This window comes from Apodemus sylvaticus, chromosome 12 (genome assembly GCF_947179515.1).
Source record: "Apodemus sylvaticus chromosome 12, mApoSyl1.1, whole genome shotgun sequence".
NCBI lineage: Eukaryota > Metazoa > Chordata > Mammalia > Rodentia > Muridae > Apodemus > Apodemus sylvaticus.
In genome coordinates, this window is record NC_067483.1 from 59,328,081 (window position 1) to 59,340,910 (window position 12,830).

Here is a 12,830-nt window from a genome sequence, read left to right on the forward strand (position 1 = left end):
CTTTATCCTGGGCTTTGCCCTCCGGAAACCTGGGTTCTCTAAAGACCATGCATTTCCTACCCAGAGCTTGCTAACCAGCTTATGAGAGAGATCACACCTATCAACAAATACATGATTTATCACACACACACACACACACACACACACACACACACACACACACAAATAAAACTGGGATGAGTAGGAGAAGCTTCGCAGACCTTAGAAATGTCTCGTGCATCCAACAGTCTACCTTGAATAAAGTGTTTGAAGAAATGAAGGCAGCAGGAACGACACTAGGCAGCCTTGCCTTCCTCATACGGATGAGAGCAGCTGTTTGAAAAGTTTGGCACATCTGGGAAGAGTGAACTGCAGCAGAGGCTCGAAGCCATTTTGAACAGTAGAGTACTGTGTGTGTGTGTGTGTGTGTGTGTGTGTGTGGCTCTCACCAGTATGCTTTGCTTGCTGGTGAATCCCGAACACCAGCCAATCCATAAGCACCCCCGATGCTGTGTGACAATAGTTCCCATTGGGGCTCTCTACCTCTCTTTGAAAATGGATCCACCAAAGAGAGAAAAATTATATCAACACTGCGTTGAGGCACTAAGTTGGCAGTCATTTTTGTACAGTAACAGAGCACTGGCCCGGTGGGTGACAAAAGATATTCAATGGATAATAACACTTATACTATCTGTAATAATATTGGCATAGGAGGTCTTTTTCTTGCAAACTAGTTCAAGTAGAGAAATATAAGCAGGATATATTTAAACTACAGCATTCAGTAACATAGAGGGTCCAGAATTGAAATTCTGAGTTCTGTGAGTTCTACTGCCAGACCCTGGTAAAGCTAGAAAAAGAATCTCTCATGGCTGGTGAGGTTCTGCCTACCCTTGTAGTCCTGCTTTATTTAACATTATACTACAAACTTGTAAATATATAAATGAAACGAGCCAGATAATAAATTATGGGATAAATAAAACTTCAATGAATATTAGGGAGATTAAAAAGAACAAGAGCAAAAAACCTCAGGTGATTCTTTAACTGTACTTCCTAGATGTGGAATGTGTGGATGCGCAAAGCTAGCAGGAACTACGTAGACCTGAAACGGTCCGATTCCCCAAATTCTAGCTGCTCCCTGCACACACATCCTTGCTGTGAATACAATACAGTCAGCAAACACTTTTCTCCCTCCTGAGTTTGGGCCTCTGCCACCTGCTTTGGCTAGTGGGATGTGGCACACAGGGATTGGTCCTGCGGAACCACCCACATGTTGGCTCACAGTCCTGCTCTTCTTAGAAAGGACATCTTGCCCTCAGTGGTTTATGGTGGATAGGACCAAGAGGGTAAGAGATGAGGTACACGACACCCGGCTGACCCAGCAATAAAACAAGCACTGGCTGTTGCACACCGGGACAGAGTCTACCCAGCAACAGCTGACGAGCAGAATATAAATACTGTATACTAATATCACCAAATCTTGTCCTCACCCTAAGACTTACTTTCTAAAGACTGTAATTTAATATGTATTTTTCCTGTAATTTAACCCTGACTTGGATTTCTTCACTTATGCTCCATTCAAAATGGATTCTTTGGAATATGCCTCACAGTACTTCAGGCCTTTTCTCATCTAGCTTTCTCCTAAACTCTTACCCAAAAATTTAGATTCTTTCAGGCCAGGTTCACACACACGTCACCTCTCTAACGAGCCCATTCACGCAGGCTCCCTGTGGTGGCACGTGTCCCTCTGCACGTGTCACAGCTGTGCAGCTTGGTCTTCTTGGGGGACTCAAGTGGGCACAGGAGCTTGTCTGACTTTGTTGCCTGCCCTTGGGACTCCTTCCTCCTATAGGGCTAAGTCACCTCTCCTTAATGGGTGCTTAGTCTTACTGCAACTTGATATGCCATGGGAGGCAGGCCATTTTCTGAAGAGAAATGGAGGGGGACTGGAAGTAGCAACAGGGGGATGGGGGTGAGGGTGGGGGTGGGGGTGGGGTGGGGGGATGGCAGGAGGGACTGGGAGAAGAAGAGCCAGAGGAAACTGCAATCAGGAGGTAAATATATACTTATATAATACATGTATTATGTATGTATGTGTATACACACATAAGTATATGTGTGTGTATATATATTTGGAGAATATATATATATGAGGAAGTATATATATATATACATATATATATAATATGAAGAAGTATATATATATATATATAATATGAGGAAGTATATATATATATATATATATATATATATACACATACATACATATATATACTTCCTAACCACAGTTTGTGTGTCTGTGTCTCTGTGTGTGTCTGTGTGTGTGTAAAAAGAATTCATTCTGATTCTGCCTTTAGAGTTACTATGATAGGTATCTTAAAACCATTGGTTTCTTTTGTCTCACAACACTTCCTTATCCTCTCACAAAGTCAAAGACAGCAAGAGCTATGCAATGTCTGCCTCTGTAATCTCCATGACGTTGGCCAAAGGCCTTAAACACTGTCCTGCAACGGGAGCATGGACTGAAGATGAGCTAGGGCCCGAGATCCGCGGATGCTGACGCTGACGCTGACCAGCGGGGCAGCTTTGAAGCAGCCAGTGCTTTGTGATTCAGCCTCTACATATGCAAATTAAGACAGCACATATTTCACAGGACTGTTGTGAAAATTCAACATGAAAATGAATGCAAATGCCTCCCGGGACTGACATGTGGTGGCAGCTCCACCCGAAGCGGCTCCATCAAGAAAGTGATCCTGACAGACCTTCACAGAGGCTAGTAAAAAGGTGGATCATTTTCTCTCGGAAGTTAAATATTAAAGGGTCACAATAATGATTCTATTTTCAATTAGCTGTTTTCCCATTTCATGAGGTTTCAGTAGCTGGTGTCTGGCTTTATTAAGATGCTTGAATGTCCATTATAGAGGAAACTCTATCCTTTAAGTCCTCCAGGTAGTCACCACAATAAATTTGTTATAGGAATAAAACTTCTCATTCATTAGAGCACATGTTCATGCAACACTAGAAATCCCAGTTCAAGAACAACCATTACTATGATCAAAGGCCAGGACTGGGAAGATGGCTCAGTTAGTTTAGATCTTGCTTTGTATGATAAAGACCTGTGTCTTGTTCCCCATAACTCATACACAAAGGCCATGCTTGGTGGCACATGCTTGGTGGCACATGCTTATAATCCCAGCACTGGAGAGATGCAGACAGGACCCAGGACTTGTCTAATCAGTGAGATGTCATCTCAAAAAGCAAAACAACAAAACAACCAAAAAACACCCAAGATGGACTGTGCTTGAAGGTAGGTATCTAAGATTATCCTCTGGTCTTTACACACATGCATGCATTTGTAGGCGTGTGCAAAAATACACAGCTAGACACTGTATAACTGACAACATTGTTTGAATGACTGGGAGATGTAACTTATAGATAGACTCACAGGCATGTGCACATGCATACACACACATAGCTAGGAATCATACAAGGGAAAACATTGTTTGAGAGTAACTTGGGGATGAGATATTTCTTGGTGAGATTCTTTATCCAGTAAGAAAGGAAATGGTATTTTTACAAATACCAAAGCTACTTTTGATTTATATTTTCAGGTAGTGGATTTTTCTGTTATCATTAAACACAACCTGTTCCATGCATCCTATATTAACTAGAATTGTGTTCAAATATACACACTCCACTCCATCAGAGGAGAAACTGATCTTTCGAAGGATAAACCCAAGGTCAAGAAGCTCAAAACCCAGTAAGTGGCCAGGCAGTTAACGCCACAGAGTGACCGAGGCTTGGTGAGCATCTGTGGGAAGGGTCTGTGGTTCAACGGTGGCCACAGGCTGACTGAAGGGGCAGACACCACGCTACTCTGCTGATTTCCCAGAAATGAAGACCAGAGTGGTGAGAGCTACTGAAGACATCTGAGTGTTTATGTGAAGCATCTTAAATTTTAAATGCTGCCTTGTTTGGTTTTTCATTATTTGGGCTTAAAGAAAAGGCAATTTGTGTGATCACTGCACTAGGAACACTAAAATTACCCTTCGCTGGATTTTTAAATATAAATTCACTCTATTAACCCTAAAACACCTGTACCTTCTCATTTACAAACCTCCCTTCCCTCCACTTTGCCTTGTGTTTTCATTTGTCACCCCGAGGACACACGTCACTACCTGATATCGCCACTTGATCCTCTCTAATTCTTTAGGTTGCTGTGCACACAAACTTGTGCATAAAACCTCTATGACCACCTCCCAGCCTCCCTAGGTACCAGTGATAACAGGAAGGGTCTGCACTGACTACGCTCAAGTCTCACCACCCCTCTGGCCCAACAGCAGAAGATATAAATCAGTGTAGTCGCCCGCCATCCTTCGCCAGCAGGAACGGCCAGCAGGAATGGCGTGCAGCCACCAGGCCAGAGGGGACACGTGTGGGGACACTCACCGCCAAACACATCCCCGTTCTGGTAGCTCTTCCCTCTCTGTGCTTCCTCTTCATTTTGAACAGTAGCGACATGCTTGGCAGAAGCACAGCCCATAGTCTCATTCGGTCGGCTTCCGCTGGGCTGGACTGCAAATCATCTCTACAGACGCGGGCACATTGCCTTCTCTCTCTTCAAGCTCACGGGAGATCCACCTTGAGGTTGTGCTGCTAACAGTGTGCACACCTGCAAGAAGAGAAAGCTGGATCAGAAAGGGGGACTGCACCTCTGGTATCGCTCTCTGCTGGGGGAGGGGGGTAGCCGGCCTGCTGGCATTCCACAGCCCAGTCCCTGCCTTCCACACCCAGTGCTGAGGAAGAGAAGCGCAGTGGGGGCATCTCCTGCTGATCCCTGCTCAGAAGGCAAGCTAGGAAGGCATGCTGCACACACCACACGCTGGGAAGGAGCCATCTTCAAAGACAGGTAGAGAGCCCTCAAGGAATGAGAACTACTGACTGCCACACAGCAGCAGAGATGCTGGTGAACTGGCTGGTGTTCTGGAATCACCAGCGCACAAAGAGCACTGGCGAGAGCGAGCCACACCGCAACTTGCCGCCACCCCTCACTGCAGGCCAACGGTCACAGGCTTTTTATCTTAGTTTCAGGAGATCACCTTCCTTCTCAGACTGAGCCATGGACTCAGTTATACTGGAGTTGGTCTGAGTCAAGAATTAGACCTACTGTGCTCACTCACTGTTTTTAAGGATTGAGTTGAACACGTAGGGCGATGGAGAAAAACAGAGCTCAGTCAGTTGTCTACTTCCCGGCATGGCTTGCCTGTCAACTTGTCTCTCATAAAGGCACAGGGTTGCTTATGAATAAAGCACTCAGCTGCGTCTGAAGTGCGGTTGCCTTCCCTGCCACAGTGAAGGGAGCTGCCCAGACTCCCAGGCTTGCTGTGCTCAGTGTGGTCAGATACTTTTGCTTGCTTTCCCTCAGTTTATCATGTCTTATCCCGCCATTCCAGCCCTGTAAATGAGGTTCTACAATCTAGAAGCTATTCCTGGTGCAAACCGGCTCTCATCCATCCCTCTGCCCACATCCACCCCTTACCACTGTAATCCTTAGCTCCTTGAGACCCTGGCAAACCCAAGGAAACACCATTCTTTACCCTCGCCAGCACCCACATTCCACCAGCACCACAGCCATTCTTGCTACAAGCAGCCGAGCCTGTCAAGTCTCACAGATGGCACTGCCAAAACACGGCTGTGAGCTTCATTTTTCAACAGGACTGCTGGACCCTAGGACGCAAAGGCTATCTATGGATGGAGAAATCTGATCATTACATTCAAAGGTAATGAAGCAAAACCGACCCACGCAACAACAGCTGCAGCAATCCTATGTCTATAACACAACCAACCTGCACAAAATCCCCCAGATTATCCTCTGATCCTGAGAAGAAAGTATAAAGCTGCTTACAGAAATATTACAGACCGTGAAGCTGTCTCCTAGAGAGTCAGTGCTAACACCTCCTTCACACCCCAGGGGACCTGAGATGAATCCATTTCACCATTTTAAGATTATATGAAATCTGAGCTTATGGATGTACACACACATATACAAACAAACCATTCTATTAATTAGCAGTAATATCTTTGAAACAACTCTATTTCTCAAGAGCCTGATGGGGGAGGAGATGCTGACAATAAACACACGCGCACACAGACACACACACACAAAACACACACACACACACACACACACAAAACACACACACACAGAGCTCTGATAGAATCTATGACAATGCACAATTCAAAAGAGCAGATCACATTCTGACTGGGTGGCGGCAGAGATGAGACAGAGGACCATCTGGTAGAACTGACCAGTCTGCGAATACAGACAGAACGCAGACTTGAGGAGCGGATGAACTGAGGCCTGGGCTGGGGAAAGACAGAGCACGTCTGTGTACTGGCTCCAGAAGGGTCAGGGCAGGAAGAGGCCAGCCCAGCTAGCGCTCTGTGAAGAGCCGGAGAAGGCGTGGCTTGCCATCTCTATCCAACTTAATAAAGTCAGTCCCAGACGGCATAGGATGGTAGAATGGTTAGCCCCTGCTTCCTTCCTTTAGTCTCTGAAGAACCACCACAGAAACAAAGGGGTGAGAATGGCCTCTACAGGTAGGAGAGAGGTGAGAAACCCTCCCCAGTCAGCAGGGGCTAAGAGTTCTTAGCCCTGCCAGTGCTGCTGTGGTTTCTGGATTCTGTCAGCACCTCAGGAGAGGGAGAGCAGGAGAGAGACCTTGAACTTCTGGGCTCTGTCCTCTGCTCAGCATCAGAGGAAGGTCACAGGTGTGGACAGAAGGCCCTTCCTTACCAATAGGAAGTCTATGAGCAAACCACCTCACAGGGGTACGGGGAAGACAAACCCCACAGACAGGAACCTCTCTCCACGCCTCTCGCCCCACCTCTTCAAAATCAACGCGAAAACAAAACGAGAAATGAACTAACACAATCTGAGGGTTCTGAGAAATAGGAGGTAACTCATCACTCCATCCTCAGTCACCTCAGCTGATTTTGTTTTTTATTCCAACTTCACATTTGAAATGTCATGCATGCTTTTTGTGTGGTTACTTACAAAGACTTCTGAAGCCTTACGCTTGTCCAAATGTGAATGTTCAAGACCCTCAACAGACGGAAAATGGAACAGTACCAACACGGTCTATACCATGCTTTTCCTTATACACATATTTACAACAAAAATTCCTGTACATATTAGACACTGTAAGCAAGTGACGGTGGGTGATTACTAATAGGTAGAACCATCACACCACACTGACGCTGATGGGAACGTGCTATGTCCTAGGGAACGAGTCGGGACTCTTAGGATCTTCATGGACCATGAAACCGTGGATGCTGAGACCACAGGTGAGGAGAGACCTCTGAAACGTGGGATGCTAACAGGAGTTAACCTCCTGACCCCAAGGAACATTACGGTGCTTCTCATTCTTCGAAGCTGTGTTCACATTAAAAACACACTAGGACATAAAGAGCTAAAGTTACATGAAAACAAATATTTGTCAGCTTCAGGCTGACAAAGAGAAAACATGAACAGTGATTCTTACAAGGAGGTCTCTGTTAGGCAAGTATGGAGGGAGGGTCAGGTTAACAAGGACACCAAACACAATTTACATTCAATTCAAATGATTTCATAAGATGATTCAGTTTAGTTATATATATATATATACATACTATATATAATATGTATCTCACAGGGAAGGGGAAAGGTAGAGGAAAGAGGTGAGAGAGAGGGAGAGAGACCTTGAACTCCTGGACTCAAGTGATCTTCCTGCCTCTGCCTCTCCTAGCTGGGGCTGAGGGCATGTCACCCCATCCAGCTAATTACGCTTTAATAAGCTCTGTCGCTCAACAGGAACTGGCTCTCAACCACCAGTTCATTTCTGAAATACACTATAGCATATAGCTTATAGCATTATTTTGATTTTAAAAGTGACATTTTCAAGTTGTACAAGCTTATCGGAAATATATATTAGTAAGTTTACCCCTTTGGTGGTACTGGAGTCACTGGAGGGGCAGACCTCCAATTTGTAAAGTTAATCATGCACGGATCACGGAGGAAAAGTTTTGAATATGTCATAAGCACTTGTCCAATCATTCAATCATTTAATTAGCAGATGTTAATTGGAAACTCCTTAGTAATGGACAGTGATTGGTAGGTACCAAGCGCATGGTGGTAAGCAAGATAAAATATGATTTTCCTCTCTGCCCCCATAGAATATAAATGATCAGTGAAGGAGGTAATTAGATCAGCTTGGCAGCAATGTGGTCCAAGCTTCTGCAGATTAAAAACACAACGGCAGGGCGTTCACCCCACAGGCACCTGACTCAGCTTTGAGAAAGTGAGCCTAGAGAGAGGTGTTGGGGTTGAGACCAGAGCACAACTAAGGAACTATCATTAAAACGCCTTTGAAGTATAACACCTTTTATACCAGAGTGTAATGTCAAGGTTGCATCTCCACTCACTCCCAGTCAATGTAAGACGCCCTTCTGAGTGGACTCTAGACTGTCGGGGTCACCTGCTCAGGAGAACCTGCACCTTCACATACACGCCAGCTTCCTCTCCTCACCTTCACATACACACCATACACACAGGCTTCCTCTCAGCCCCCACCTTTCCTTCAGCTTTGCTTGAGTTCTTTCCCATCCCCCACAGCACTCAGAGGCAAGGCAAACAGGCAACTCCAGACTCCACATTTTCACACATCTTTATTAACAGCAAGCTATTGCTTGAAGCTGCAGTGTGGGAACTGAACCACAGCACCTCTTTGAAGTTTGATGGCCGCTTCTAAAACTGCCTCACAGGTTTGTTTGTTTCAAGCTATCTAGGAGACAGGCCCATCAGGCATCTCAGAAAACACAGAGCCAAATTAATTGCTTATGGCTTTGTGTATAGCTCTCCTCAAATGATTGGGGGGGGGGGCTATATATTATCTATAATGTCCTCAAAATGTGGGCATCACAAAACCATGACCTAACCTAATTCAATGCCATTTTATAGACCATTTCCCCAATTTTTATAATATCCATCAGCAAATTTATGAATCTAATTCAGTTTTATTTTTATGAAGGACTTTAAAATCGTGTAACCCCGCACGTGCATCCTTTCCCTATAGCATGCTACAAAGTTCTCCAAGTATCACGAGGAGAGTTCATTCTCCACACTAACTCATGATACACCACGGAAAATTCCACCTATATGCACACGTGAATTTTATATGCATGCCCATCACAAGGAAACATCAGGAGAAGCAGGGTTTCAGTTTTTGAAAGTCACTTTCCTAAAACTTAAAACTAGACCAAGAAAAAAAAATCTATTTTTGAAGAAAATCCAAGAGATAAATGAATCCCTTTGTTTAAACAAAAAGGCTACAGCTAAAGATTTTTGATTACCTAATGTTATAGATAACTTTACCTCCTACCAATTAATCAAAGGCCTTTTCATTTTGGACAGGAATGCCAAAATATCTGAGACATTTTTCTTGTGAAGAAAAACATCTGGGGGAAAAAACAGCAACTTAAAAATAAAAAAAAAGATAAACCCCCATAAAGAAACCCAAGCCCAGAAAGAACATGGACAGGAAGGCCCACATGAGGTTTGCAGAACTGGAAAGAAGTCAAATTCTGACTGCAATGGGCACACAGAGAGCTATGAAGACAGCAGTTAAGACAAGGATGTAGCTGCAATATTAATAGATGGGAGTGAAGTGGCCCCTTTTGTACTTCTGATTAAAAAGGGAAGCCAAGACAAGGCATCATCTAAAAATGCCTTTCTTTTATTGAAGAGTCAGCATCTAAGCTCCATAAAGAAAAGATATATATTTATATATAAATAACTAATCGGTCTGTTGGCCCATCTGCTGTGTTTCCCAATGATGAGTGTTAATGTACAGCCCACTGGGAGGGGAGAAGAAAGAAAACTTAAAAGTGATGTCTAATTTTTCAGTGTTCTTGGGCTACTGTTAACACCTCTTCATACTTCAGCAGAAGTGATTTCTTCTGAAGAAATTTTGTGATTTTCTGAAGAAGATTTGTGATTGCTAAAAATACAGAGACGTCACACGTTTGACACGAAGGTATCTGGAAGTCAAGTCTTCCTGTCAGCATCACAGGCCACCCTCATCCCTCCGCTCGCAGGCATTTGGTAACATGACAATCAACAATAAGCTAGTGACTCCACAGGCACATGGATTGTGGCTTCTGTGTGCTTAATGAGAGAACTCACACCTTTGAAAATAATAGATGGACAGCAGTATCTCAGAGAAATATAGTAGTAATAGGCCTTATGCAAGAGGGCACATTTCTGTGGGTATTTCCAATTGAGGCGGAGAGACAAGGTGTTGTGGTCATAAAAAGAGAAAGAGGTTAGAGAATGTGGTATACAGGGATGTGGGGGAAGGGGGTGCCCCAGCGGGCCCATGCCAAGGCATCCCTTACCCCGAGGGATCAGACACACACCAGCATAGTATAGAATAGAGTTTATTCAGGGCATAGATGGGAGTTAAGGGATAGTAGAGGCAGAGAAAGGCAGAGAGAAGGAGAGAGTAGAGAAGTGGAAGCCGGCCATGACCATGTGGAGAGAGGGGGAGGGGAAGAGAGCCCAAGAGGGGCAAGAGAGAGGCTGAGAGTGAAAGAGGTAAGAGAGAGTTAAGAGCTAAGAAAGAGTAAGAGAGCATCAGAGAGGAGGAGCTGAGCGCCCTTTTTATAGTGGGCCAGGCCTACCTGGCTGTTGCTAGGTAACTGTGGGGAGGGGCCTACCTGGTTGTTGCCAGGTAACTGTAGGGAGGGACATACCTGGCTGTTGCCAGGTAACTGTAGGGAGGGGCATACCTGGCTGTTGCCAAGTAACTGTGGGTTGGAGCTTAGACAGAACCCTAACACAAGGTAAGAAGTGGAAAGAGGAGACATGAGGCTCAACAACTCTCTAGTCTCTACTGTCAAGGCCTGCCATTGGACCAAGGCTGGGCTTCATACAGCCAAGTTCAATTCTGTGGCCTATCTGACCCAAGGCACAAGGGAAAGGGTAAAATGGCCAGTCGTGAAAAAGCTCTCTCTCACCTAGATTCATGTACACCCTGGTTGGTTTGTTTGTTTTTGTTTTGTTTAGTTTTAAAAACACTTTCTCCATTAGCAGATGCTTCTAAGTCTAAACAGCCTGGACAGTTCTCAGAAGTACTACAGGGTAGTATTATAGAGAAATATCAGTACTGTTTCTGCTAACGTGTGACCCACAGACAACCTCAATGTTGAAAAATTGAACAGTAGAGCAAAGCTCAATTCCATTTTCCATTTCTGTGTCCTGGCTTTCATGAATCAAGTTAATTCTTGTGGTGCTTCTTATAGGGAACTAGTTAGAAGAAAACTCCAGGAATGACTGTCCTTCAACTAAGGATACAAAATGTGTGCCATTATCCTGTGCCTCAAAACTCTATTGTTGTATTATTACCTGCATATTGGTATATCTGAGTGCATGAGTAGTAGACATGGCTTCTGGGAAGGTAAGCAGTCAAACAGCTCCTGGTTAAAACCACGCACGTATAGCAGTATGGACTCGCAAAGGTATTGAGTCTTGCAGAAGACTCAAGTTTAGTTCCAAGCACCCACACTGGGTAGCTTACAACTGCCTATGACTCTGGTTCCAGAGGGTCCAACTCATTTGACCTCTGCAGGCCACCATATGCACCTCCCCCTCTCCTATTTCTCATTCACACTGATACATAAACAAAAATAAAGTAAATTCGAAAAGAATTAAACCAAACAAGGATGAACCAGAAGCAAATGACTCTTTATAACTTGAAAATATAAAGGACTAAAGGATTTTATTGGAGAAGTTAATTTGGTACTGATATTTGAGAGTGGATATATTTAATACTGCCAGAATTAGTATTACTTTTAATAAAATAGGAACACTAAAAAGATCTTAGCCCTACAATTTCAAAGCAGTGTTCCTAAAATATAAACACGCGCCCCTCTTTCCTCCCCAAATAACTTCCTTCTTCCTTCTGGTCCCTGGACCAAAATAAGCAAAATTCCCCACAAGAGGCTGCCGTTTCCTCTGGCCAAAGAACTCTCCTTCTGGGATCTCACGCCACATGACCCAGGCATGTGTGGTGTTTGTAAAAGCCACTGGCTCACTGACCCCCTGACAGCTTCGTAGACTGCTCACTGAAACATCTGTCTACAGGAAAGCCCCAGCTACCTCAAATTCTGTCTCCTGGAATCGTCACACTTTCTCTAGAGCGTGTCATTTGTGATCTGAAAGGGCTCTGGAAGCTTGGAGAATGGAAACAGGTACAGTGTCCTCATTGAGGGGAATGGGGGAGATGTTCCTCTCAGAGATAAGCCATCCTAGTGAGGTAGAAAATTACACCCCGTATCTTTGGGAAAGAAGGTAGACAAGTTCCTTACCTCACCATGTCTTAGGTCTCATCGGTATGCTGGCATCAGGCCTTGGGAACGTAGAGAGGAACAGAGATGGCTTATGGCAAACACCAAAGATGGCACCTGGTGTGAAGAAACTAACCACTAAAGTCCTATTGTCACAGTCTGCACTAGTAATGGCACACTGGTGTGCTTCAGAACAGAGGCAGAAGAAAGGAAAGAAGAAATACAAGAGGGGAGAGTTAAGCTCTTCCAAGTTATTGGTTTTACTAACAAAAGGTTAGCAGGGCAGTCCAAATGAAGAGTAAGGAGGGAGAGGGTTCTTTCTGCAAAAGAAGAAGCACTTGGTCCTTGTGTAGCACAGATAAAGAGCCTGGAGCAGTGCCTGGTGTTTCTGCTGTGCTGGGTATGGGGCAGTCAGTCTCTGTGTAGCTCTACAGATATGGCCTGTGTGCGAACACACTGTAGGCCAGCAC

General features: G+C 44.6%; 1 protein-coding gene across 1 annotated transcript in view; it reads right to left on the minus strand.

Annotated features, from left to right (window-relative positions):
* Window positions 1–12,830, minus strand: part of C12H1orf21 (chromosome 12 C1orf21 homolog) — a 208,642-nt gene that overhangs the window by 116,519 nt on the left and 79,293 nt on the right. Inside the window, exon 2 of the mRNA XM_052200361.1 lies at window positions 4,426–4,648. Within this exon, the coding sequence (XP_052056321.1) occupies window positions 4,426–4,519 (94 nt within the window). The 5' untranslated portion in view covers window positions 4,520–4,648. The remainder of the gene's footprint in view (window positions 1–4,425; window positions 4,649–12,830) is intronic.